The sequence below is a fragment of the Psammomys obesus genome, unplaced genomic scaffold, assembly GCF_907164565.1.
Source record: "Psammomys obesus unplaced genomic scaffold, mPsaObe1.curated_primary_1811, whole genome shotgun sequence".
Classification (NCBI taxonomy): Eukaryota; Metazoa; Chordata; class Mammalia; order Rodentia; family Muridae; genus Psammomys; species Psammomys obesus.
In genome coordinates, this window is record NW_026591598.1 from 17,364,511 (window position 1) to 17,392,470 (window position 27,960).

Consider the following 27,960-nt stretch of genomic DNA (forward strand, 5'->3'; position numbering starts at 1 on the left):
AAACCAAACCACCCCCCCCATAAAAAACTAAAACAAACAAACAAACAAACAAACCCACAAAAAACTCTCCCAGAAGGAGATAAAGCAGGAAGGATTAGACAGAAGAGGACCATAGAGATCCCAGGCTAATTGGCACCATCTAGCCTGAAGCTGAGGTCCCTCCTGCCACAAAGCCCCCATTTCACATTCAAAGGTGACATCACTCCACTGGGAACTGTCTTTTTCGAGGACGGAGAAGAACGGCCACGTGGTTGTCATACGTAGTGCTCTTTCCCACCCAGATCTCCCAAAGTGTCTTAAGTGGTGTAATTGGGAGGAGAAGGAGGAGCCCAAGGTGACAGGGGTGTTATCAGCCTATTTTACAGAAAAGGAAACTAAAGCCTAGAGGGGCTGTACTGGAGAGTTTTTATGCCAACTTGACTTAAGCTGAGACATCTGAAAGGAGGGAACCAAGCCTGAGAAAATGCCCAAAAGATCAGACTGTGGGCAAAAGCCTGAGGGGCATTCTTCCTTCCTTCTTCTTCCTCTTGTTTTGTTTGAGACACCACACACACACACACACACACACACACACACACACACACACACACACAGCCTGGAACTCACTCCGTGTATCAGGCTGGCCTCAAACTCAGAGATCTAACTGTGTCTACCTCCCAAGTGCTGCAAAGGAATGTGCCACCACTGCCTGGGCATTTTTTAAATTAGTGATTGATGTGGGAGGGCCCAGCCCATTCTGGATGGTGCCACTCCCGGGCTGGTGGTCCTACGTTCTGTAAGAAAGCAGCCCGCAAGCAGCACCCCTCCACGGCTTCTGCATCAGTACCCCCTGCCTCCAGGTTCCTGCCCTGACTTCCTTCAATGATGAACTGAGAATTTGGACCAAATAATTTAAGCCAAGTAAACCCTTTCCTCCCTATTTGCTTGTTGGTCACGGTGTTTTGAGCCTAATTCACCCAGGGTGTGGTATCAAACTGGAATTGGATACAAGGGCCCCACAGTAAATGCCCTAGTCATAGAAACATCAATAGAACCAAGTAAGCCGGTATCTGGCATTTTAGGAATATATGTCTGGCTCCTGCAGGCATCAGGCCTCGGAAGTAGTTTTAATACGTTCGAGTGTTCATCAGACAACTTCTCATGCAGAAAGCTGAAATTTTTATCCGGGGGCAGAGGGACAGAGGCAGGAACAACTGGTTTTTGTGGCCAGAGGCTTTGAAGAAAAGAAAGGGTGGGGGGAGAAAGGAAGGGAGACAGACAGGAAGAAAGGAAAGAAGGAAGGAAGGAAAGAAGGAAAGAAAGAAAGGAAAGAAAGAAAGAAAGAAAGAAAGAAAGAAAGAAAGAAAGAAAGAAAGAAAGAAAAGAAAGAAACCGATAAGTACAGGCCCGCTAGGGTTTTTTATCTCATACTGATTCCAATCTGAAAGGAAGCAAGCCCTGGCAGCTGGCTTGGCCCTGTGCCAGGCTGGTAGGCGGAGGGCAGAAGATTGGGCTCCATCCGGGGTGGCAGCCCCGGGGTGGCGGCGGGAGCTGGCCTTAGTGTGGCCCCTCGGGCTCGAGCAGAGTAGTGTAGTGCCGCGCAGATGGCCAGCCTTCCAGCGGCTAAGGGCCGCTGCACCTGTGGAGGGGCCTGGTCCCCTTGCGCTGTCTACCACTGAGCACGTGCTCTCTGCAGGATCTGTCATTGGCTCCTGCAACTCTCCCAGCCCGACCTAAGAAGGATGCAACTTGCGGGTCCTGATAATTGGCCGGGAGGCGTCCACGCGTGGCTCTGATTGGTCGGCGAGTCTCACGCCCTCTCTCTCCTTGGGTCATACTATTAAGGGAGGAGGAGAGGCGAAGAAAACATATGTTTCAGGGCTTTTCTGCCTGGTTCGCTTGTCCCGAAGTTCACAGCGGCCTTTTTCATGTTAAATTAGGCCGATGTTTATTGGCAGGAGGGGCATCCGTACAGAGATCCCGAAGCAGGCGAATCGGGCGATGCTGCGCCTCCCGCAGAGGTGGTGCGCTCCGGGCTTGGCTAGTCCTGCCCGGCAGGACTGGCTGGGAGCTTCCAACAGTCGGACAAGACCCTCAGACCCTCCGAGATGCTGCCCCTCTCTGCGCTGCCCCGAACCCTGCTGTTACACGCCCGGAGGGGCGCTGGGTGAGTGAACCCCTCTGTTGACTGAGCCCTGAGAGCCACGGGCGACCCCCACTCTGCGGGTGCCGCGGGCTGCAATCGTTGGGTTCCCATGGCTCTCCTAAGCGCGCGGTCGCGTCCTGCAGAGCCACCTTCCTATGGAGACCCCTCGGCCCCTTTCTGGGTCTCCTTAGACCAGTGGTTCTCAGCCTTCCTAATGCTTCGACCCTTTCATACAGTTCCCCGTGCTGTGGTGACTTACAACTGTAAAATTATGCTCGTTGCATCGTTATCACTGTCGTTTTGCTACCGTTCCGAATCGTAATGCAAATGTCTAATATGCAGCGTATCTCACAGGCGACCCCTGACAGATTGAGAAGCACTGCCCTAGATGGTCACTTTTCTTTAGCCAGTGGCCCCCTCTTGCTGACTCCTGTGATCGGGTCCCGCGCCAATTCCTTCACTCCTCTTCCTCCTAGTGCTGTATACTCCAAATTTGTTGATTGTCCCAGACCCTGTGTTCACATTCTGGAACCCCCCTGATAGACTCAGGGACCTCTCTCACCCACTCCCTTTCAAAAGCTCAATATTGGGCTATGGTAAATTGTATAAAATTATTGTCATAAATATTTGACCTAAGTTCATTAAGGTAAGTTTTTTAAGTGTTTGGTAAACAGGGAAGTGATGGCACAGGCCTTTAATCCCAGTATTCCCGAGACAGAGGCAGGCAGATCTCTGAGTTCAAGGCCAGCCTGGTCTACAGAGCAAGTTCTACAGAGCAAGGATCAGAGCTACACAGAGAAACCTTGTCTCGAAAACAAAAAAGCAAACACAAACAAGTGTTTGGTTAGTGAGTGTGCGTGTGTGTGTGTGTGTGTGTGTGTGTGTGTGTGTAGTGAGTGCAGGCTGGGCCTGGGGTCACTTGAGAGACCCTGTCTCCAAAAGCAGTGTCTGGTCACTCTTCTCAGGACTGCCACATTTGTTGAGACTTCCGGCCTAGACACTCATTACAAGTAATGACGGAACTGACAAGTTCTAGGCCAGAGCTCCTCTTCAAATCCAGCTGCAGGCGGCTGGTTAGCGGGGATCCCAGCATCCTCAGTGGTCTGATCCCGGATCCCGCCCCAGCGGCGGGGCACACGGTCCCTTGGGTTTGGGTGTTGTTCCATGTTTCTGTCCGCCTTCCTTTCAGAGTTACACAGCACCCTGCACCCCTCCTTTAGTTACTGTTTGCAGGTTTTGTGGCCTGTGACCCACTGTGTCTTCCTCCACTGAGTTGTGACCTTTTTGAGTTAATCAGTGACCCTTTCCCTGCCCCCATGGGTCGGTGTGGGTGAGTTTCAACTCTTCTGCCTGCAGTGATGGGAAGCTGGCAGGAAAGGGGGCATGGGATTGGGGTGTGTGTGCTCCTCTTTCAGGCTGAGACTCCAGTCCTTCACCTCCTTCCTGCCCTGAGACCGCCCGCTGCAGACCCTGAATGGAAGGCTCCAGAGGCAAAACCTTCTAGCAGATTTCAAGTTTCCCTTGTACCTCTCCTGGCTCAGTGGGCTCCTGCGTGCACTGCGGGCGAGGGGACCTGGGAGGGGGTGGGGGCTTAGTGAGTGGGTCTCCAGGGAGTTTTTAACTTAGTGGAGAAAAAGGCCTAGGCACAAAGGCCCTCTGATCACTTGAAAAAGCAGTCCATGCTATAAAATAAGCCAGGCAGTGGTGGCACACGCCTTTAGTCCCAGCAGAGGCAGAGGCAGGTAGATCTCTGAGTTCAAGGCCAGCCTGGTCTACAGAGTGAGTTCCAGGTCAGCCAAGGCTACACAGAGAAAAGCCCTGAATAGCGGTATCATTTAGCTAGCTAACAAGTACGATGGACCCCACACTGAGCCCAGGAGCTTGTTCTTGTCCTCATTTGCAACTGGGGAACTCTGCTCAGATGGATGTAACTGCAGTTACATACAGCTGGTCTAGATCCAGATCCCCGCTCTTCAGTGTGCGGCCTCTTAAAGTGGTGGGAGGAAGATTTTGCAACTGGTTCTCCGGGCTCTGGCTGCCTAGCTTCTGTACAGGCCGCTGGCCTGGCAGGATGCCCAGATAGGTTTTCAACATCAGCGGCATTCCTTCACCTCTGGGGCAGGCCCACCCCGCAAAAGGTTTAGGAGTGCTTCCAGCCTGTGCCCCTGGTGCCGGGGGCTTCTTCGGGCATGATAGCAACAGTATCTTCAGATAGATGTCTTCCTGTTGTCACCGGTTGAGAGGCACAACCCAGGGACAGCTTCGGTGGTTCGGTCCCCTTCTGTGCGGCTCTGGCTGGCCTGCTCGCCTCGGCTCCCAGCCTCTGGGATTATAAGGCACACACCACCACTGCCCAGCTTCTTAAGTTTCTTAAGTGTGTATGTGTGTGTGTGTGTGAGTTCATGTGCATTTATGTATATCCAGGTACGTGAAAATGGTGTCACAGGAGAAAATTTCTTCCCACACGTAGACGAGAGAACTCTGGCTCAGAAGTTTAACTCTGGGGTCTCTGAATGAAACATTCGTTCTTTTAAAAAACTTTATTTTTTTTTTAACTTATGTGTGTAAGTTATTATGTGCACCACATGCGTGCAGGAGCTTCTGGGGTCCAGAGAGGGCACTGGGTCTCCTGGAATCGGAGTTACAGGTGGGTTTGAGCTGCTGGAAACCGAACCCAGCTGCTCAGAACCAGTGAGCCATCTCTCCAGCTCCACAGAATGCTAATTCCGTAATCCACCTCTCTGTCTCTGTCTCTGTCTCTGTCTCTGTCTCTGCAATACTGGGCATTGAACTCAGGGTTTCTCGTATCCTAGGCACTATGGAATTGTATCCCTAGCCCTCAAGTTGTCCCCCGTCCCCCTCCCAGGACAGAGTTTCTCTGTGTAGCCTTGGCTGTCCTGGACTCACTTTGTAGACCAGGTTGATCTCTAACTCACAGAGATCTGCCTGCCTCTGCCTCGAGTGCTGGGATTACCGGAGTGTGCCACTGCGCCCTGCACCTTGTATTTTTCTTTCTAAAATTTCCAGATTACATCCGTCTGTCTATGTCTTTGTGTGTGTGTACAATGCATATGAGTATCTGTGCAGGTCAAAGGGCAACTTGCCAGTTCTCTTCACTACGTGGATCTTAGGGATTGAACCCTGGTTGTCAGGCTTGGTAGCATGTGCTTTTACCCACTGAACTACCTCTTCTGCCCACCTCAGGTTCTCACCCCAACCCAAGGCAGGGTTTCTCTGTGTAGCCTGGGCTTCCCGGAACTTGCCCTGTAGACCAGGCTGGCCTCCAACTCAGAGATCCTGAGGCCTGCCTCTGCCTCCTGAGTGCTAGGATTAAAGTTGTGCACCACCACTGTCTGGTTTCACCTTATGTTCTTAATGGATTTGTGGACTCTTACCTAATCCCTGCTTTGATACCAGTTTGGGGATTTTTAGTCCAGGAGAGTGACTTATCACAGGGTGATGAGGTGAGTTATTCCGCGTTGCCGTTTAAAGCATGTTTCTGTCCGAGCTGGTGAGGCACACGCGACTCTTCTCCCTCACAGACCCTAAGATCAACCAAGATGACTCTGGCTTCGCCACTGCATGCAGCTCCTGTGTCTTGGGGAGCAATTTTAGTTTCAACGATGAAGATAATTTGGGGTTCCACAAATTGAATTCTGATAGCCCCCACAAACATGCTTAGGAAACGTGATCACCCCCTTCGTGGCATGCCCTTGCAGCTCCCCGGAAGGGGTCATTTGACAGGAATTGGTGTCTGAGTTATATTTGAAATGCAGACTTTCACAATGTTCTGTAAATCTCTTGGTTTCGGTAACTGAGTGTATGTGTGTGCGTGTGTGACACTGTACACGTGGTGGTCGGAGATGGACAATTGGTCATGACCTCCCACCTTGTTTGTGACAGGGTTTCATTTTGTTGTTGGTAGATACCGTGTAGGCCAGGTCAGCTTACCTTGTTTGTCACAGGGTTTCATTTTTTTGTTGTTGTTGTTAGCTACCATGTAGGCCAGGTCCACTGTCCCGTGAGCTTCCTGTTGGGTTTTTACATATGTGCTACTGTGCCCAGCTTTACATGGGTTCTGGGGATTCAGACTCAGGTCCTTTGATCCCAGCACTCAGGGAGGCAGAGGCAGGCAGATCTCTGTGAGTTCGAGGCCAGCCTGGTCTACAAAGTAAGTCTAGGACAGCCAAGGCTACACCGAGAAACCCTGTGTCAAAAAAACCAAAGATGACTTTTAGTCCAGAGAGATGGCTCAGGTGTTGCTTTTGACCCTTGCAGAAAACCTGAGTTCAGTTCCCAGCACCCATGTTGGGCACTCATAACTCCTGCTCCAGAGCATCCAGTAACCTTTCTGGCCTCCACAGTCACTGTTCCCATGTGCACAAGCACACACACACACACACACACACACTTAGAAATAAATAAACGTGGGCTGGAGACATGGTTCAGTGGTTAAGAGTACTGACAGCTCTTCCAGAGGACCCAGGTTCAATTCCCAGCAACCATGTAGCAGCTCACAATTGTCTGTAACTCCCAAGATCTGACACCCTCACACAGATATACATGTAGGCGAAACACCAATGCACATAAAATGAAAATAAATAAAATATTTCAACCCCCCCCCCCCCTTTTTTCAATTGATTTTTCTGGGTAGAGGTGGAACATGCCTTTAATTCCAGCACTCATGGGCAGAGGCAGGCTGATCTTTGTGAGTTCAAGGCCAGCCTGGTCTACAGAGTGAGTTCCAGGGCAGCCATAGTTACGTAGTGAGACTCTATCTCAAAAACCACCCAAACAAACAAACAAATAAAATTTGATTTGTGCCTGCATTTCCTCTCTAGGCTGGGGTCCCATGCCCACGGGCATGCGAATGCAAATATTTTAAAATCTGAAGAGATGCGAAATCCAAAAGACTGATGGTCCCAAGCATTGTAGGTAAACGCTCCACAGCTTATTTTCCTCTTCGTTGGCTTGTCATCCCTTACTGGGTGTCCCCAGGACATGGAGCTGTGACTGACACTTTCTAATCTCTGAGAAAACACTAAGTGAATGAACTTGTCAGCCAGCCCTTCCTCGCCAGTAGACATTTTATCATTAGATCACCGTGTGGCCTTGGAGGAGGGGCTGGCGATGGTGGCTGGTGACAATGGCTTCCATTTGCCTTTTGGTTATTTCTTTTATTTGAGAGCATCTCTCATGTAGCCTGGGCTGGCCTTGAACTTGGTATGTAGCTGAGGGTGACGCTGAATTTCTGATCCTTCAGGAGGCCCTCACCTCACGGACGCTGGGATTGCAGGGTGTATAGCCTGAGGGAGGAAGCCCAGCTTTGTGCATGCTAGGCAGGCACTGGGCTAACCGAGCCTCCTCCCTGGGCCCTTCCTCTGCCCCTCAGCAGCCTGTGAGATAGAAGTTTGCTCTCCTCAATTCACAGACTGAAAGGCCGGTGGATATGAAGGGAAACTCGGTGAGGGTTTCAAGCTGATGGACACCAGACCTCCCATCTGTCTGTTTCCTTTCCGCCTTGACCTTGACCTCTGCCCTTTCCTGTGTTAACTTTCTCATCCACACCCTTACTGGTACATCCCTGCACAGATCCTTTGAAGTATGCAAGACACATATGTATATGTCAGTTTACATCTGTGGGCAAGAACATGGGTACATAATGCATTGCCTTATGCTTGGCCCATCCACCTGTTTGGTTTTTGATATGCATGGGCCCAGGCACTGGCCTTTCTCATGGTGCCTAGGCACATCAGAGTTCTGCAGGCGGAGTGTGCGTGACTCTACCTCAGTGTCCTCATCTGTACAGTAGGGATACTCCTAACAGCCACGCCACAGGCAATGACAAGCAAGGGTCAGAGCTTGTGGGTGTGGCGGTTGACACACACTTTGTGAATTCTTTGAAGGACTAGGTGGGGCCTGAGGTCCTCATAATGCTTCCGGCCTTGTTCAAGTCCACCCTCATCCACTGGCACTGGCTCCTGGACACACCGTGTGCCTGGCACACAGTAATTGAACTGTTACTGTTAGAATGGACCCTGGCTCTACTTCTGAGCGGCTCCATGGCCCTGGCCAGGTGCAGCCTCACGTGGAAAATATCAGTAGCTGACTCACAAGGTTGTCCTGTCTTCGGGAATGTTTTCTTTTTGTTTTTGTTTTTTTTTTATTTTTTTCTTTGCTGTGCTGGGATCTTATGTGTGTAAGGCAGTTGCTTTACCACGAGGCTGACATTAATTTTGAAGCAGGGTCTTGCTAAGTTGCCCAGGCTGGCCTTGAACTTATAGTCCTCCGGCCCCAGCCTTCATCACTAGGCCTTGTGTGTCGTGGGGGTTGAGTGAGTTCATGGATGCTGAATGGCTGGACACATGCTCAGCACCCAGAAAACTCAGGATTGCTGTCATATGGTAGCCCACCTCTTCTCCCACAGTGGGATGCCTGGGGTGGTCAGCCCTGACAGAAATTCTAAGGATAGCAGGACAGTAAGAGAGTCCTCCAAGTTGGGTGTGGTGGGGCACACCTTTAATTCCAGCACTTTGGGGCAGAGGCAGGCAGATCTCTGAATTCGAGGCCAGCCTGGTTTACCCAGTGCACAGCAAGGGCTGGGCTGCAGTGCTAGTGACTGTCCATCTGAGGCGCTCTTCTCCACACGGGAAGTGAGTGGTTCTGACATCCTGTGTGGTCAGGGGATTGACCCGTGCCATCATCCATTCTGGCTCAGGGGCCCTGAGATGTCCTTTGAGCACAGATTATGTCTCCTGAATAAGAGCTATAAATTAAGCCAGGCAGTGGTGGCGCACACCTTTAATCCCAGTCCCAGAACTCCCAGGAGGGAGGCAGAGGCAGGCAGGTCTGAGTTTGAAGGCAGCCTGGTCTACAAAGTGAGTCCGGTACAGCCAAGGCTACACAGAGAAACCCTGTCTCAAACCCCTCCCCACCCCCCAAATAAAAGAAGAGGAAGAAGAGCCATAAGTGTGCTCCGTTATAGATGAGCTGCAAAGGAGGAGTGCTGTCCCCAAGCATCGGCTTACTTATCCATAAAATGAGGTCACACTGTAACCTAGTGCATTTGGATGGCGGACTAAGTGAGATGGTACCCGAGCCTTCAGTTTAACACAACCTAGAAACACCTAGGAAGAGACGTCTTGATTGCCTACTTTGGGTTGGCCTATGGGCACGTTTGTAGGGAAATGTCTTAAGTTAATTCTGAAGAGACCCAGCCCGGTATGGGTGGCAGGAGCTGCTGAGCAGAGCACAAACACTTGAGCGTGTGTGTGTTCTCTTCTCTCTGCTCCTGGCTGTGGATGTGATGTGAGCAGCTGTCTGAAGCTCCTGACTCTTGACTTCCCCACGACAGGCCTGGATTGTAAACTGATGTAAACCCTTTCTTTCCCCTTCAAGTTGCTTTTCCTCAGAGTGTTTTATCACAGCATTAGAAAATGACACAAGGACCGTATCCTTACACCACTCAGCTCAGTGCTCCTCACCTAAGAGTTCAGGGGACGATTTGCACTGTCTCCAGGGCCCTGCCCTGGGCCCTGTACTTTCCCCTCCCCAGGAGCCTGCACTGCCACCCTAATTACACCTAATTGAGTGATAAGGGGGATTTGCCTTATCAGGCTCCAGATTACAGCTGGAAAACAGGAGGCTAAAGGAAGCAAGTTAGCTTCTTTTACTTTCTTGTCCTGGTATTTAGACAGCAGGAGGTACAGGCTCACAAGTTCAGCCTTCCACACCCTGTGTGCATTCATGGCTTCCCACGCTCTCTCTCTGCTGGTACTTACTGTGTGCTGAACAGCATGGAGGGGACACAGGCTACTTCTGGGAGTTTGTTGATTGCTCCAAGAGCAGATGCTCAGGCTCTAACATGAACCCCTGCTTGGCTCTTAGATAAGGGAGAGGAGCCCCCTTCAGACTCTGCGGTGGGGCTGGGGCTGGGGTCCACCTGTGAGGGGCATCTGAGTGTGATGGGAGGTCTGAAGAGAGGACAGGGCAGCTGTGCTTCGGGAGGGGATGGCGTGATGGGGAATGATCTCAAGGCTGTCTTCGGATTCAGAATTTCCATTTCAGAAGAAGTGGTTTTAAGTTGAGTCTCCCTCAGTCTAGTTTTCATGTTAAAACCTGGGTCTTGGGCCTGCAAGCTGCCTCTGCAGGTAAAGGTTTTTGCAGCCAAGCCTGACCACCTGAGTTTGGTTCTCAGGATCCACGTGATAGAAGGAGAGAACCCACTCTTACAAGTTTTTTCCTGATTTCACATGTGCACTGCGGGGACACATAAGAAAGAAAGAAATAAAATATAGTCCTCAGTCTGCTGTGCAGACAGCCGTGGCCCTCACTCATCCTGTAGTGGTCCCATACAATTGTAATGGATGGCTGGGGGTGTGGCTTTTTTGAGTACTTGCCTGACATGCCTGAAGCCCTGAGTTCCATCCACAGCCCTGCACAAACCCAGTATGGAGACGGACACCCGTAATCCCAGCCAGCACTTGAGGAGGCTCAAGGTCCTCTTCCTCTACATAGTGAGTTTGGAGCTAGTCTGGGCTACGCAGTGTGACCCTGTCTCAAAGAGAAAATAAAGAAATTTGCTGCCTGCAAAACAGTATTGCAGTGTGGCAGTGTCCTGTTTGTGGCACTCCCTGGTTGAAAAAGGTCCCTCTCCTTCACCTTGTGTCTGAGAGGTTTCTGTATGGGTGTGCTGTGGTGTGATCACAATGACTAAGCTGCTTGCGTGTGTGTTTCTCAGAACAGGTCCCGGTGCTAAGGAGGCAGGACTGTGTAGCTTGGGTTATGGTTAGGAGCAGTCTGGAGATAGTGGAGGAGATGTGGCAGTTACGTCGGCTCTGATGAGAGCTGATGGCACTTTGAACCCTCGGCAGGGTGGAGCCCTCAACCTCCCCATCCCCTTCCCTCCCCTAAAGATCGCTGAGTCAGCTGGCCCCTGGCTCTTTCCTGGAAGTCCTGACATCTCCTGTTGCTAGGGCGGAAAGGGACTGAGGCCTCTGAAGCGGGGAAGAACGGCCTACTGGCTCAGGCCCTGGCTGTATGAAGGTCCTTTAGGCGTTGTCCCAGGTTACTAGGGAAATGTGAGTTGGGTGCAGACCCTGCCCACCTTGGGAAGGTTGAGAGCAGGGTCAAGTTTGCATCCTGGAGTGAGGCACCTGCTGGGGCAGTCCTGGAAATATGTGGGGCTTAAACAACCTGCTGGGTGGATTAACTCTGTGTTGGCTGCTGCCGGGTAAGTGTGCTGACTGCATGAATGAATGCATGCACGCGTGCATGAATGAATGAAGGAGGAAAACCGCCCTGCCTAGAAAGTCCTTGGGGAAATCCCAGGGTAGTGGTTCTCAGTCTGTGGGTCTCGACACCTTTGGCAAACTTATATTTTCAAAGATATCTACGTTACAATTCGCAAAATTGCAGTTATGGAGTAGCAACGAGAATAACGTTACGGTTGGGGGTCACCACGGCATGGGGCACTGTATGAAAGGGTCTCAGCCTTAGGGAGGTTGAGAACCACTGTCCTGGAAGCCGAGAGTCTTGTGGAATGATCTGCCTCCTAGCCAAAGAGAGAGAGAGCCTGTTGGAAGGAAGGCCTGTTATTTTTGGCACCATCTGACTCAGGCTCAACTTGATCTTTGAACTGGACTCCTCAGGGCCTGAGACTTTCAAAGGTCAGAGAAAGCCCCTGTGAGCCTGAGGTCACAGTGGGCCTCTGCGGCCAGGGAAGGAGGAGGAGGGTGAGTGGATTTCTGTGTCTGGCATCAGCTCTGGGGGGCTGGCAGGGAAGAGAGGCCTGGTGTGGGTAGGGTATGTGCTGACTTTCTCTTACTGGAGCTGGATCTTTCCTGAAAGTGATCCTGGTGGTGGTGGTGGGGTCTTTGGGGACTCCTTGGCCCTGGTAAGTCTATCCAGCGCCACTGGGTGAGGGATGGCTGGCATGGTCACACACAGCTGGAGGTGACCTTTGAAGGTACGCTGTAGTGTTCTAGCTTCTGTGCTGAGGAGACAGGCTCCCCGCTCCGCAGAGGAGGAGGTGAATTGATTTTGACTGGAAGGGGGCGTTGGCTTTGACTTATCTGCCTCCAGGAACGGCAGTGTCCAATATAGTGGGTGATTGGGGAAGGCCTGGAGCCCCGCTAGATCTGGAACCATGGAATAGATTTTTACCTCCCCTCTGTCAGGCCGTAGAAACAGCGGCCGCCACTCTCCCTGTTCCCAGGACTACAGGAGGAGGGGATGTGGTGGATTTCGCCAGCTTTGCTTTCTTTTAGCTGTCTGGTGTCTGTTGTAACCCCACGGGCCTCACTCTTGCACTGGAACGGAAGGCTGATGGGAGGCAGGACTGGGCGTGAGGCAGCCTCTGTCTTATCCTACCTACTCTTCTTCTGGCCAGACAAGGGTGGGACCAAGGAATGTGACTTGGCCTCTGGGTGTGACTGTGGGGAGGAGAACAGACACCCTCTCCTCCCTGCCTTCAGCTAGGTGCTTGGCTTCCCACCTCTTCCACATCTTGCCAGCAAATGCACCCCTTCCCCCCCCCCCCCTAATCCCCCAGGCCTCTTTCTGCCTTTACCCCACCTCTCTGCTCTTCCCTCTGGGCCATACCCACCACACATCAGTTCGCTTTCTCCTCTCTCCAGGCCTCCCTGGCTAGACCTGTGGGCCTTCACGCTCCTTCCCATGAAAAAAGGAGAAACACGTGGCCCTTCTTTCCTAGCCTGGCCACTCTGTGCTGATGAGCATGGTTATAGTGACAGAGGACCAGCCAGTGGCTTTGCTCTGAACCCAGATAGAAGGACACACAGAGACCTCTTCATCTTGTCTAAGCACAGTCCAGGCCACGTTCGCCCATGCACTAGCCCTGGGAGAGGGGTTGCTTTTCTACCCAGCTGTAGCGTCACTCTCACTTCCCAACAGAACCCAGCCCAGAGCACGCTCAGCTTTCTGGACTGCCCCTCAGTCCATGCACCCCAGGCACATGGCTGCCTTCCTTCCCCAGCATCCTGCCCACGGGGTCTGGCGTTGTCTAGATCGGTGATTGTCAACCTTCCTAGTGCTGTGACCCCTTAATATAGTTCCTCGTGTTGTAGTGACCCCCCCCAACATAAAATTATTTCATTGCTACGTCATAAGTGTAATTTTGCCACCGTAAAGTAAATATCTGACTTGTGAACCCCAAAGGGGTCGTGGCCCACAGGTTGGGAACCATTGGTCTAGACTAAATCAGGGTGGTTTGATTTTGTTTTTGTGTTGTTTTTTAATTTCAGGCTTCAGCTAGTCATTTTCATTATAAAATGGCCAATGAGCAGGAGACTTATTCTGATGGGAGTGGCTCTCAGGGCTGGTGAGGCCTGCCCTGAGGCCTGTGCCCTCTTGGTGTGGCCAACACTGAGATGTGCTCTGAGCTGCCCTCATTTACGGAGGACGCTGAGGCCTGGGAGACGTCTTGTGTCTGGGACGTGGGAGGGCTGGCCCTTTGGCTCTGGAATGATGAACCCACTGTGCTGGCTCTGTCCTGTCCATCCTCCCCTCTCTGCAGTTGTAGACAAAGAAGGAGGTGGGGTCACCCATCAGCCGGGTCATAGGAGCCTGACACTGGTTCCCGTTCATTAAAAAATGAACTTCAGGCGACCATGCGGTTTGGTTGGCTCATTCTTGCTCAATAACTGTAGAAAGAGACTCAGAGAAGGCAAGCCTGAAGACACAGTGGTAGAACTACAATCTCTAAGTCTTAGATCCAAAGCCAGTTATCTCCCCACGCCCTCGACTCGCTTTGATTTCCGCTGTGTGGGCCAGCCCAGGCCAGGGCCACCTGTGGAGACACAGGGACTGGCGTGGTGCCTGCTGACCGGTTTGCTTTTCTCCCCTCGCTTGTTCCCAGGCTGCGCTGGAGGCACGTCTCCTCTCTGACGGTGGCCAATGAGCCCACCTTGGCATTCACACAGGGCAGCGCTGAGCGGGATGCGCTGCAGAAGGTAAGAGTGTGACAGGGTGTCCCCTAGGGTGTGTGGGGCATGCCACAGGGAGAGGCAGGAAGTTTTCGTCCCTATTCTGTCTCTCTCCCCAGGCTCTGAAGGACCTGAAGGGCCGGACAGAAGCGATCCCCTGTGTTGTCGGGGACGAGGAGGTGTGGACGTCAGATGTGCAGTACCAGCTGTCGGTAGGTCTGACGGGGGAGGGCTTCCCTGTGGAAGCTCACAGGCCCGGGGCTGTGCTCTCTGCTTTAGGGGTCATCGTCCCCTCCCAGAGATTGAATCCCTTGGGTGCCTAAAACTTCTAGACTCAAAGGGTACCATGCCTAGCCCACTCCCGTGTCCCGTCAGAAGCCGGGAGCCTGGGAAGAGTGTGTGGACCTCTGGTGGCTTCTTCCTATAGGACAGGTGCAGGCTGGGGCTGGAGAGCTGGGTTCAGCTCTCTGGAAACCAGCATGGCCCTCAGTGGACCAGGAGCTTCACAGGGCAGACAGTCAGGGGCAGGAAGAGTGATAAGAGCACCATGTGCTGGATCCAGTTTGAGAGAACCAACCCGTCTCTGTGTGCTCCCATTAGCTTTGTGCCTCTGAGCCCAGGGCACCCGTGGAGGCCAGAGGATAGCTTTGGGGTGGGTTCCCTCTCTCCATCTTTATATGGGGTCTGGGGATTGGATCCACGTCACTAAACTTGAGTGGCAAGCGTCTTTGCTCACCAAGCTGCCTCACGGGCCTGTTGGAAGAATCTTTAACTGAGGCTGGGTGCATGGATTCTAGGCTTGGAGAGTTGGGGGGGGGGAATTAGGGGGGAGATGCCATGGCCTGGTGCCGTAGGTCGATGGGCTAGGATTCAGGCATGTCTGACTGACCACAGAGGCTACGCTTTCCCTGAAAGGCAGAGTGATCTGTGGGCTTGGCCTTCCTTCCTTATGAACTGGGACGCCTCCCTCTTCTCTCCTTTCCAGCCCTTTAATCATGGACACAAGGTGGCCAAGTTCTGTTACGCAGACAAGGTGAGTCCCCAGTGACCGTGGCTGCCCTGCCAGTTATGAGTCCACCTCACTATCCTTTCTCCTTGAGCCCGGAGAGTGTCTGGGCTGAGTCTGCAACAGAACTAGATAGGTACGGGTTAACCTGAGCTGGCAGAGACTGAGAGAGAGAGCCTGTGGGATGGGCTGAAGGCTGGTGCCATATGGTAATGAGGGCTGGTGGGGTCGGGGTCATCTGCAGCCAGTGTGTGAGTCAAGCTGTGGTCTAACCGAGAAGCTGGAGTGTCACGGGTCCCAAGGATGTGGTACCTCCTTAGTTAGACCCAGGGAAAAAGTGGGGTATGAACTTCCTTTTGTAGTAGCTGACTAACTAACCTGGCAGGAGCCTCCAACCTCAATGACAGCAGGGCAGGCTGTCTGTAGCTGTGTGGCCAGGGCTGGACAGCCTTCTGCTGGTAGCTAGTGCCCTTCCTCCGTTCCCTGCTGTGTAAGGCGGAAGGCAGCCCTGTACCTCTCTCTCCAGGCCTTGCTCAACAAAGCCATAGAAGCTGCCTTGGCTGCCAGGAAAGAGTGGGACCTGAAGCCTGTGGCAGACCGGGCCCAGATCTTCCTGAAGGCGGCGGATATGCTGAGCGGTCCACGGAGGGCTGAAGTCCTTGCCAAGACCATGGTGGGACAGGTGAGGGTTGACAGGGCTGGTCATGCTGTCATACTCCATTCCTGTCACTAAGATGTTAGCTGAACACTGTCTGTGTGCCAGGAGCCGTTGGAGACTTGGATATGTTCCCCAGAAACAAGGCAGAGGGGTTGGGAGGTAACATGGGTTACCAGGTTAGGCAGACTGTGCTGAGTCCATGTGGCCTGCCGTGGACTCAGCAGGAGCCTGTGGGAAGGACAGGCCACCTCTGGCTCTGCCCAGTGTCCCCTGCCTAGATAGGAGTCTGACCAGCTGCTCCTGCTCAAGCCTGTCCTCCGCTTACGGGCCTCCTGGCATTCCAGGCCCGGAAGGGCCACTCTGCTCCGCCCTGGAGCATTCTGTTTCTTGTCAGTTACAGTTAAAGCTCAGGTAGCAGCCGGGTGTTCAGTGTAGATATTTACTGTGCGAGCAGGACATGTCTTGCCTGATTTTTCTCTAAGTTGTCAAAGGAGTCTCCTGAGGAATGGGCTTGTCTTGTGAGCAGTGCACTGCCCTGAGGAAGGAACCAGGGAGAGGGGCTCATTCTGGCTTAAGGAACCGCTCTTGAATTCCTAAGAATTAAGAGAAGCCCCAGGCTGCCTGTTGAGTCCTGTCCGTCTCCATGGTGAGAGCGCCCTCTGCTGTTTGGAGGCGGGATGACCTCTCCCCACCTTCCTTTCAGCTTTGCCCTTGTGTTAGGAAGTGGCATTGTCAGGAAGGTAGACGCACTAGGATGTCACAAGGGGATCCCTTTTCATCTGACCTGCGGTTCAAAGGATTCTAGGCAGCACTCTGCAGGTCTTTGGCTCCTAGGCTCCTCACACGAGTGGGATGGCAGAATTATGAGCCTCTATGTGCCTCTGCAAGATGGTCGCGAGGTGATTTTCAGCCAGAGTGTACAAGTGAGGAGGTTCAAATGCCTGAGGCAGAATCGGGTCCTTTCCCTTCTGGGGGCTGGCTCTGGCCTGTCTGGTGTCTTTGAACCTGGGCCGCCCTCCTAACAGGGCAAGACAGTGATCCAAGCGGAGATCGACGCTGCAGCCGAGCTCATCGACTTCTTCCGGTTCAACGCCAAGTTTGCCATAGAACTAGAGGGGGACCAGCCCATCAGCGTGCCACCCAGCACCAACCGCGTGGTGTACCGGGGGCTGGAGGTACCGCAGGGCCGGTGGTGAGCCTCGGGGCCTGCTGGGAACCTTGAGCTCCACCTCACCGTCTCCCTCTTGCTCAGGGCTTCGTGGCCGCCATCTCACCCTTCAACTTCACTGCCATTGGAGGCAACCTGGCAGGTGCACCGGCCTTAATGGTAAGGCCCTGGGACTGTATCAGGGACTTAATTTGTCAAAGCTTCCCAGCTAGTAAACAGTGGAACAGATTGGGATTTGGAGGCGGGATGTCTTGGGCCTTGGGCTCTGAAATAAAAGCCGCAGGCTCCGCTGCCATTGTTGGTTGAAGGTGCCTGAGCCCGTGGGAACTCCCAGTCTGCTGTGGAGGGTAACAACAGCCCGGCAGGTAGAGAGCTGGTTGGTCCAGCTGCCTGGACGTTAGTCAGGGCATGTGTGTCCTGTGTGCATACACGGGGACAGCCCCGTGCGTCATGGAACGGGCCCTCCCGGTGCCTGTGATGGTGCACGCGCCCTGACCCAGCCCACGTGCAAAAAGTCTGTGAGTGCTTGCTCAGCCACACCCGGGAGCGGCCCAGAACACCGAGAACAGCTCTAGCCTGGAGTGAGGGCAGGGCTCCGCCCAGGCTTGCAGCGAAAGGGAGCTCAGGGAGGAGTCAGGTGAAGACTGGGGCCTCCATGGCGGGACAGGGTGGGCCTCTGGAGAGCAGTGGACATTACATGAGTGGGGCACATGGGTCGCAGTAGTTCCAGGCAGGGGTGACCGTGTGGCAGGTGCAGTGGGGTACATGGTATGTTATCCCACCGCCTGTGTGTCACGTTGACACCTCTATGACAGGGCAACGTGGTCCTGTGGAAGCCCAGTGACACTGCCATGCTGGCTTGCTACGCTGTCTACCGCATCCTCCGGGAGGCCGGCTTGCCCCCCAACATAATCCAGTTTGTTCCAGCCGATGGGCCAACATTCGGGGACACGATCACCAGCTCAGAGCACCTCTGTGGCATCAACTTCACAGGCAGTGTGCCGTGAGTGCCGGGGGTGTGGGTGGGGCTCTTTTCACCCCTCATGAACGTGAATGGCGAGAGTGGTAGGTTGCCGTCTTGTTGAATATTTGAATATTTGAAGGATGGAAAAGGGGAGGTCTGTGTGGGCTGGAAACACAGCCTGTGGCTCACAGCAGCCTTCTACCACAGCGGGCATGAACGGCTGAGCCAGAAACAGCATGTATGGGGCCTGCTTCTCGGAGAAGGCACCCAGGTGGCAGATTGGCTAGACAGGGTTATAGGAAGTCTCCTTCCTATAGGACACTAGGGGTCCCTGCAGGCTAAGCCTATGATGCACTGGAAGGCATGTCCCCTGGGTCTGGAGGATGGAGTTGGGCACAGTCTGCACCAGGCATCTGCACCAGGCTTAATGATCCAGCAGGTGTCTTCCAACTCCTGAAGCTCAGGGCTCCGGGCCAAGGCTGGAAATAAGTGATCAATGAGGTTGAGGTCCCCTTCTCCCCATCCCCCACCCTGCCTCCCTTGGTCCCACCTCTCAGATATTTAGCCCAGGGGCTCCTAGGAGCCTTTTGAATCTGCAGAAGCGTCTGGGCTGTGTGCTGAAGGTAGCAGGAGACCCACAAGGTTCTAGGGTATGGTGTAAGCACAGTTCTGTTTCAGGCTGGGGTGGTACATTGGACCTAAGAGTGACTGGCTTTATTTTCTTAGATTCCTAGCAGCCGTGTCTCAGCCATGTGTAATTGGGACAGGGTGCGTGCTCTGGTCCCGCTGAGCCTGCATGTCTCATGGTACCATTAGCTGGAGATGGACAACACTTTCTAGCCCCTGCCTCCAAGTCCCACTCCATTTCCAGGGTCTGTCTATCCTGGGTCTGTCCATCACTGGGCCTTCTCCCCCTGTGTGGGCACTCTATCCTAGGATCTGGCTGGAGCTGCTCCAGAAGGCCTGGTCAGGAGGTTGTAGACTCCAGGGACTGGGATAATGGCCACGGACCACACAGGGCTACCTTGTGGTCAGAACCTAGGGCAGAGTACATGAGAACCTAGGGCAGCATGGTGAGCTGGCGGCAGTCTGCAGGGCTGGGGTCTGGTCCGAGATGTTCTGGCCTTGGCAGAGAGGGCGTCATTCATTGGGAGTGATGATATCAGGGTGTGCAGGCATGGTGGAAGTTGAGTCATGTGTAGGTCATTGACAGAGGAGCCTTCTGGGTCTCTGGGTAGAGTTGGCTGGGACAGCCCGGTGTCCCATTTTGCATCTTTAGCTCTTGCCCTCTTACCGTGGGAGGGGGTACCTACAGCGTCTTCTCTGTACCTTCTCGTCCTGGATCGCTAGTGTGGGTAGCAGCTTGAAGAGTGCTGACGAGGCCTTTTCCCCAGAAGCCTGCCCTGCCAGTGCTCAGTGGGCCCACCCCTAACTCGCCCCCCACCCCACTGCCACCCACATACACACCGTTTGCCACGCTTGGGCAAGCTGCTAGGCCGAAGGTAGGAAAGTCATAAATTACCGTTAGCTGCTGTGGCTGGGTGATTAGCATTTTTATTGTTTTGTGGTGCAAAGGTTGGTCACAGTGATGCCTGGGGAGGAAGCTGTGTCCCGAGGGCGGCAGGTTGGGGCGCGGCCTGAGCTGTTGGTGTGGTTCCTCAGGCCAGGCGCTGGGCCAGCATTCCCCTCCCCCCCCAATAGCCACAGGGGTGTATATTTCTTGTCAGGGACTACAGTGTGCCCAGCGTGACCCTAAGTTCCGACTCAAACCTGAATCCCTGCACGTGGGGTTCATTCTTGTATAAAATTGGAGGCTCAGTGACAGTAAGTCATGAAGCTAAGACTGCGCAGCCCTGTGTCAGAGCCAGGGCCAGAACTGTCTGTTTTCACATCTGGGCCTTCTGTGTGCCCCCCACCACAGCTGCCACTATCCTCTTAATTCCTCCTGCTCCTGCGGTGACCCCTGCCCACGTTCCCCAGGACTTTCTAGTGCCCCTTCCTAGTGAGGCTTCTTGACACTCGCTCTACTCTTTGGTTCCAGCACCTTCAAACGCCTGTGGAAGCAGGTAGCCCAGAATCTGGACCGGTACCACACCTTCCCACGCCTGGCTGGAGGTAAGCCCCACCCCTCACAGGGACCTACCTCTTCATTCCCCCTTCCTGGGCCATTATGAGAGAGCAGGAGATCGAGGGGGTGGCCAGGATTTTCTTGGGAGCCAGGATGCTGGAAGCCAACCTTGGGGACTCCTCCATCAGCCTCTGCAGCGGCCCCCTCAGGAACCACGTATGAACATAGAACATTGAATCATGCCTTTTGGGGGAACTGAAAGCTGCGTTCCTTTAGGCTTGTGTTAGTCAGTGGCACACTCGCCTGGGGGCTGCCTTCTATGAGCAGGGGAGCCTGTTTGTGGGTTTGTATGGAGGCCTGGAGGGCAGCAGAGCTAACTCATGGACTGTGGTGACTCCTACTGAGAAACCATTCTGTGATCCCCAAAATGTGATACACACGTGAGGCAAAGCCAGTGGAGTCAAACAGGGTTTCTCAGAGCTTTCAGTATACTGTTTATGTACTGGGCGAGCATAACTGGCCATGCCATGTTTCCCAAACTCCCTGGGGCACAGGACCCCATTTTGCAAAGTCCCCAGGGACCAAGAGCCGTAGCACACGCTTTGGGAGGGTGCTAAGATCTCAAGGGAATTTCTCCGTGGGGCACACACGACGGTAGAAGCCGGGACCGGTGTGGGACTGTGGGTTAGTGTGGGTGGTGGCTCAGGCCACAGCCAGTCATGTCCTGCCTGCACCCTGTGCTCTGTAGAGTGTGGCGGGAAGAATTTCCATTTTGTGCACAGCTCAGCCAACGTGGACAGCGTGGTGAGCGGGACGCTGCGCTCGGCCTTTGAGTATGGCGGCCAGAAGTGCTCAGCCTGCTCGCGCCTCTACGTGCCGCAGTCGCTGTGGCCACAGATCAAAGGGCGACTGCTGGAGGAGCACAGCAGGATCAAAGTGGGCGATGTGAGTGGCACCTCTGCTGCGCCCAGCAGGTGGCTGATGGGATTGGGCTGCCTCGCTCTCCCCAGCTCTTTGAGTGCCTCCCCCGGGCTCTCTCTGCCTCTCTGAGGTTGGGTCCTTCCCCAGGGGCTCTGTGCATGCGGGGTGGGCTGTGGGGAAGGGGCTCCCTTTGTCTCTGGCCTGCAGTGTCTCATCTCTCTCTTCCTTGTCCCCAGCCTGCAGAGGACTTTGGGGCCTTCTTCTCTGCAGTGATTGATGCCAAGGTAGGGGTGTGGGATGCAGTGCATTCTGGGGGAGGGGCGCTGGGTGCAGATCTAGGACAGAGAGGGGCAGGTTGGTCACTGTGGCTTGTAACCAGATATCCGGTTCCCTGGCCTTGAAGAGGGCAGGGTCATCCGTGGTGGAAGGCTGCTCATGTCTGCACACCCTGCAAGCAGGCTCAGCAAGCCCCTAAAGTGCGTGTGTGTGCACACACTCACGCATGCGCGCGTACAAGCAGGTTCATGTGTGCACTTGAGCCCAGCTCTGGAACCATTGTGGGTAGGCCACAAAAAACACATCTCTGCAGCCACGTGCAGGTAATCATAGCTAACTATGTGCTTAAATGTAAACACATAGTTATGTATGCACCTTTTCTATATGTTTATCTCCAAGTGCGTTTATATGTAAGGACACCTGGTTTTCATCATGCATGTGGGTGCCCCCACACACTACATAACACATGCTTATGTGTGTATACACAGATTCCACATACACAGCATACACACACACCATATACACACATACACAACATACATACCATACACATACAACTCAGACAAAGACACACACGCTATGTATACACACATACACACACAAGCATGTACTCTTCCCTGTGTCCCTGCTTTGGCGTTAGCCAGGCCTTGTTCTTAACCTTCAGTGGCCCCAACCCTGCTCCCCTTTCCAGAACTCAGGCCCTTTAGGCAGAGGTGTTTTGGGGTGAGCCTTGGAGGGGGGCAGCTGTCTCTGATGCTTCTGCTCACCTGCCCTAGGCCTTCGCCCGCATCAAGAAATGGCTGGAGCATGCGCGTTCCTCGCCCAGCCTCAGCGTCCTGGCGGGGGGTCGGTGTGATGAGACGGTGGGTTATTATGTGGAGCCGTGCATCATCGAGAGCAAGGACCCGCAGGAGCCCATCATGAAGGAGGTGACCTCTTTGTGCTGCTTTCTAACTGCTATCCGGTTTCAGGCTTGAGGAGGGGTGGCCGGGCAGGAACACCTCACAGCTGGGGCGAGCTCAGAGCTCGGGCCTGTCCAAGACAAGTGTGCTGGCTGTGGCCCGGCTCCCCATTGCCACAGCTCCCACAGCCACTGTGGGCGCCCCAGACCCTTGGTGAGAGAGGGGCCTTAGCACTTGCTGTTGAGCAAGCATCCTGCTCCCCAGGGCCTGGCTGCCTTACTTTCCAGGTGAGGGCGTGGCAGAAAGTTCTGGATCTTCTGCCAAACGGTAGGGATGCCGGGCACACAGAGACCGGAGGGAACCTGGAGGGACCAGCCCCCCTCTGTCCCTGATGAGGGCTGTTGTGTGGGCTGAGACCTGGGATGGTGGCCAGGGCGGCCAGAGGGGGACCTCGCAGGGGCAAACCCCTCTCTCCCGCTCCCAGGAGATCTTCGGTCCCGTGCTGACGGTGTATGTGTACCCTGACGACAAGTACAGGGAGACGCTGCAGCTGGTTGACAGCACCACCAGTTACGGCCTCACGGGGGCAGTGTTCGCCCAGGATAAGTGAGTGGCCTCACCCTGCCCGCATCGCTGGTGTGCCCGTCCTGGCCAGTTCAGCACCATCCCAGCCGCAGTTCATGCGAATCCCACCTCTGCCTTCCCTCTTTGCTCTCCCTCAGTCCTCTCAGCTTACACCTACAGGCAGGTGGCCCCACGCAGGGGCACACAGCAGTCCGGTCTGTTAGAGCCAGGTGTCAGGAACCCCCGGGGACCACCGTGTCTCTGCCTGGGAGCTCATGGCCAACCTGTTCGGGGCCCTGCTGAGCTAGGTGACCACCCTGCTCCATGCTCTGGCCACCTGCTGCAGTGAAGGCAGATCTAACGTGGGTCCCGGGATGCTTGCCTTGGGCTTTTGCATTTTCCTTCCTCCTTGGCCCTGTAGCCACTGTGTCTGGGTCAGAAAGGTAGCGGTGATACTGGAGCCTGGGAGGAAACATGGGGTCTGGGTGTTTGCTCAGCTTCAGTGAAATGGCTGAGTTAAATTGGGGACCCTCCCCTGCCACACACATACACACACAACTGTGGCCTGACCCTCTGTGCTCTCCACTCAGGCCTCCCAGTGGCGCCCCAGGAGGCGAGTGATCGGATCTCCTTCTCAGGGGAGAAGCTGAGCCTTGGAGACTAATTTGTCCAGGGCCACCCTAGCAGCTGGCCAGTATCCTGTTCCTACAAGGGCTGCTTGCTTAGGTGGAAGGTCCAGTGTGGGCCGCATGGGGGACTGGAGGCCAGATGTGGCCTGGCAGCCCCTGTGGTCACCACCCTGTCTGTTCACCTAGAGCGGTTGTCCAGGAAGCCACGCAGATGCTGAGGAACGCTGCTGGCAACTTCTACATCAATGACAAGTCTACTGGGTCTGTGGTGGGCCAGCAGCCCTTCGGGGGCGCCCGGGCCTCTGGTGAGTGGGAGGCGAGACCTGGTCGGAGGCCTGGCCATTACCTCAGAGGGTGTGAGTAGGAACAGCATGGCGCACTGTGGGGAGGTGTGAATATTCAAACACAGGGACCTTTCAGGAGCTTTCAAAGCCAGGAGGCTATTCTTCTGTTGTTCGCTGGAGGAAACTGAGGCATGGGGGAGGGCTGTGGGCGTCAGTTTCAGTGCCCACACTTCTGCCACCAGGCCAAAGCTCACCTAAATCCAGTGCTGTGTGGGTCATAAGAGGAGAAGCCTGGGCCCAGGATGGGCCATGATTTGCCAGCAGCTATTTGCCCCCCTACCCCCAGCAGCAGCCAGGGCCAGAACACATGCTAACAAAGAATGGGATATTTTACTCATGCATGCAGCAGGTGGCAGTTAAGGCAGCCAATCTGTCTCTTCAGATGTCTGTCTTTTGTGTGTGTGTGTGTGTGTGACTAAAAGCATCCAAAGCTCCCTTTCTTCTAGGCCTTTGAAATACGTGGCATAACTGTTACTCACAGTCACCCTAAGGTGCGGACTTACTCCCAACTTAGCTCAGTGTCCTGTCCCGTCCGTCCGTCCCCCTTCCTTCCCCCCCTTCCGCTGTCACCACCACACTTGCCCTCCCTCTCTGCAATTCCCAGCCTCTAGTAATCATCTTATTGCCAGCTTCTGTGAGATCAGCTCTTTCGGGGCCCCCAAGAACGAGGGCGCACCATTCTCATCTCTCTGAGCCTGGCTTCTTCCATACAGCGCATTGATTCCTACTTCCCTTCTCGTGACTGAGTGATACCGCCACAACCTGTATTACCACACTTTTTTTTTTTTTTTTTTCCCAACCGATCCTCAGTCAATGGGACCTTTGGTTGTTCTGTTCTCTTGGCAGTTGTGAGTGGAGTGGAAGTGAACGTTGACGCGCAGGTGTCTTTTCAGGATGCCAGTTTCACTCTCTTCCTGTCTAAATATGCAGCAGGGATTGTTGTCATTTTTTAAGAGAGCAATTTCCAAAGCATTTCCCATGATTCTGTACTAACTCGCCTCGCCTGTACCAGGCTTTCCTTTTCTCCACGTCCTCCTCTGTTTGCCTGCGTGAGTGCGTGAGTATGTATGTGTGTGACTAGTTTCTACGTTGCCCTCATTTCTGCATGCTCTGCCCTTCACGAAGTGGGGTTTTTACAGTCCCTCCAATACAATACTCCTCTCCCTTTGTGCCCATTGATACTCACTTCCTCTGCTTTTGTGTTCTGTTATCGTTTGCCTGTGTATTTACAGCTATTGTTTTCTGTTTCTGGCTTAACTGCTTTCTCGTTTATAACCTCCCTCTCGCCTGCATCTCCACTTTTAGTTTAGAGTGTGTTTTCATCTGCTGTGAGCTACTGCTGTGTCTTTAGGAATGTATTTACATCTCTTCCCATGTCCTCAGGGGTAAAGTGAGTTTCCTGTAGGCAATGTATAATTGGGTCTTGTTTACTTATTTACTTAAAATAAGCAATTTTTTATTGTTGGGTATGATGGCACATGCCTGTAATGCCAGCTCTTGGAAGGGCCTTATAACATAGCCCTAGCTGCCCTGGAACTTGCTTTGTAGACCAGGTTGGCCCTGAATCCACATAGTTCCACTTGACTCTGCCTCCCAAATGCTGGGATTAAAGGTGTGCACATTATTTTTAGATAATTAAAAAAAACAACTCTGTGTATGTATGTGAGTAACAGGCCATTGTATGTAGGTACCTGAAGAATCCAGAAGATGGTGTCAGATCCCCTGAAGCTGGAGTTAGTGGGGGTTGTGAGCCACTTTATATGGTGTCGGGAACCAACTTCTGGGAGACCAGGAAGAACTCTTAACTGCAGAGCTCTCTCTCTCTCTCTCCAGCCTGAGTCTTGTTTTTATTTAGTTATTTTATTTTTAAACTCTTTTCACTCACTGTGACTTTTAATTGCAGAATTTAACCCATTTACATTTAAGCTGATTATTGATAGGTAAGGCCTGGCTTTTAGTTTTATTATAATTCTTCCTTTCTTTGTGGTCAAGTGATTCACTCAAGTACTGTGTTTGAATTCCTGTTTGGGGCTGTCTATGTGTCCCTTATTTCTCAGGAACTGCTTGGCCGGGCAGTGTTGATTTTGGTTGGTGTTTTAACATTTTGGTACTGTGAGCCTCAGCCTCTCACCTTCCCTCCAGCCACGTACACGTGGCCACTGAATGTGCTCATCAAGCCCTGAGTCTGTGAATGTGTTTAGTGCCTACTTCACCAAGCCTCTCAGGAGGGTGTGTTCTAGACACCCTTAGTCCCTCTACTGCCCCATCCATCACGATAGGTCTCCCCACCCCACCTCTCTCCGCTGCTGAGAACCACTGTGCACTGTCTTTTCCACAGGGACCAATGACAAACCAGGAGGTCCCCACTACGTCCTGCGCTGGACATCACCCCAGGTCATCAAGGAGACTCATAAGCCCCTGGGGGACTGGCAGTACTCCTACATGAAGTGAGCCCTGCCCGGCACCTGTGCCAGCCACTTGGCTGTCCACCCGGATGGCCAACATCTCTGCACTGACCCACTGCTCCCCACTAGCCCCTCCTGGATTCTCTTACAGCTGAGCTTGACCCTGACCTGGCCACTGGGCTTGTATCCTGATGCTTCCTTTTCCCTGGAGTCAGGTGCTCAGGCTTTGGCTTTGTGTCAGACTGTGGAGGGGCAGCCAGTTCACCCAGAAATCTCATCCACTGTGGAACACCCTGGTGCCTGGAAGGTTCTTCACCTGTCTGCTTCACTGTCTTCATCCTGGGCCCGGTGGCTCAGAGGCCCTCAGAGACGGAGAAAGAGATGCTCTCAGGAACTTGTGGGGAAAGGAGACAGCTCCGGTGCCTGTAATCTTGTCACTCAAAGACTCCTGACCTTGGCCTTGACCCCTCCACATGTCCACATGACCTCAGCCAGATGGCTGCAGGGGTACCAACTGGCTTTGCTCCCTGGTCTGTGCCGGATCCTCCTGCAGGAACTTGTGCCCAGCTGTATGCCTTAGACCCGTGTGCCTTCTTCCAGGGTGTCTGAGGGTCCTTGAGCCTTCCTCCCTCCTGGCCACCTGCTGGGAGTGTCCAGTGGTCATCCCATACAGGCTAATTTTGGGAAACCTCCATGTGGGCCTCCATTCCATGCAGTTGTCCGATGCAGCCAGCCCAGGGGTGGTCAGTGTGAGCTCCTGCTTGGGTCCCGGATCATCTGATGTTGTTTCTAGTGGCTTGAGAGCGTGCAGGGTTCCCCTTCAAGGACATTTGCCAAGGACCCACGTGGAGCTGGCATGGGTGTCTCCAAGGGCCACCCTCTCTCACACTCAGGAGCAGGTACCAGGTCAGCTCTATGCTGTTTCCTCTTGGGGGTCTATGTCGTTTCCCACTGGGCTACAAGAGTCCCCATTCCCACTGGTTCTATACTGTGAGGGGATGGGGCACACTATGGCCACCCAGGAAAATATCTAATCAAAGCGGTGGTCCTTGGGAGGGATGTGAGGGGCTGGGTGGCTTCTCTTTCCAACTCTAACGCATTGCCAACATCTTGTCACATGATGCCCTTGGCAGGACTGAGGGGCCTCTGAGGCTGGGGGGTAGCAACTCTAAAGCCCAATGGCTAGGTTTAACTGTGGCTTTCTGTCTGCCACGAAGGAGGTCTCCAATAAGTTACGTGAATTTTCCAACCTTTCATCTCTAAAATGGTGATGATCCCATCGCATACGAGGAGGATCAAGGGAGCAGATCCATGAGGATTTTGGACAGTGTGAGACAGATACTCAAAAATGTTACCTGTTTTTACTCATTGTTTTGCCACCACCACCGTGTTCTCTGGCAGTGAATTTTATGTGTCAGTTTTGCTGGACCGCGGTCCCCAGAGACCTGGTCAACCACTGTGGAAGTTTCTATGAAGGTGGTTTTTGAATGAGAGTTCAGCTTAAAGAGGTGGGCTCTTGAGTTTTTATTGAGTGAGTGAGTGAGTGAGTGTGTGTGTGTGTGTGTGTGCGCGCGTGTGTACAGATGCCTACAGAGGCCAGAATGGGAGGATTGATAGTCGCTGCTTGTGATGCAGACATTTGTGAGCTGTGCAATGTGGGTGCTTAGATCCAAATTCTAGTTTCCTGATAGAGCAGTAACTGCTTTTAACCAAAGAGCCATCTTTCCATCCCCGATGTGTTTGTTTTGAGACAGTCTTGCAATGTAGCTCAGTTTAGCCTTGAATCTAAGTGTCTAGACCTGAGTGCTGGATTTACAGGTGTTTATCTCCATATCTGGCTTTAAGAAGCACAGCAGGAAGCCGGGTAGTGGTGGTGACACATGCCTTTAATTCCAGAACTAGAGAGGCAGAGGCAGGTGGATCTCTGAGTTTGAGTTCAGCCTGGTCTACAGAGTGAGTTGGACAGCCAGGGCTACACAGGGAAA

The 27,960-nt window shown here is 53.5% G+C and overlaps 1 protein-coding gene across 1 annotated transcript; it reads left to right on the forward strand.

Moving 5' to 3' along the window:
• The first annotated feature begins 1,859 nt into the window (after positions 1-1,859).
• On the forward strand, positions 1,860-27,480 carry Aldh4a1 (aldehyde dehydrogenase 4 family member A1). Its single transcript, XM_055610929.1, has 15 exons — positions 1,860-2,146; positions 14,004-14,097; positions 14,190-14,282; positions 15,056-15,103; positions 15,603-15,758; positions 16,760-16,909; positions 16,987-17,061; positions 17,718-17,905; positions 19,908-19,981; positions 20,683-20,879; positions 21,092-21,139; positions 21,908-22,060; positions 22,518-22,639; positions 23,413-23,531; positions 25,909-27,480. Exons 1-15 carry the CDS (start codon positions 2,088-2,090, stop codon positions 26,019-26,021), a joined length of 1,689 nt encoding a protein of 562 aa, XP_055466904.1. The 5' UTR covers positions 1,860-2,087; the 3' UTR covers positions 26,022-27,480.
• Positions 27,481-27,960: the final 480 nt, after the last annotated feature.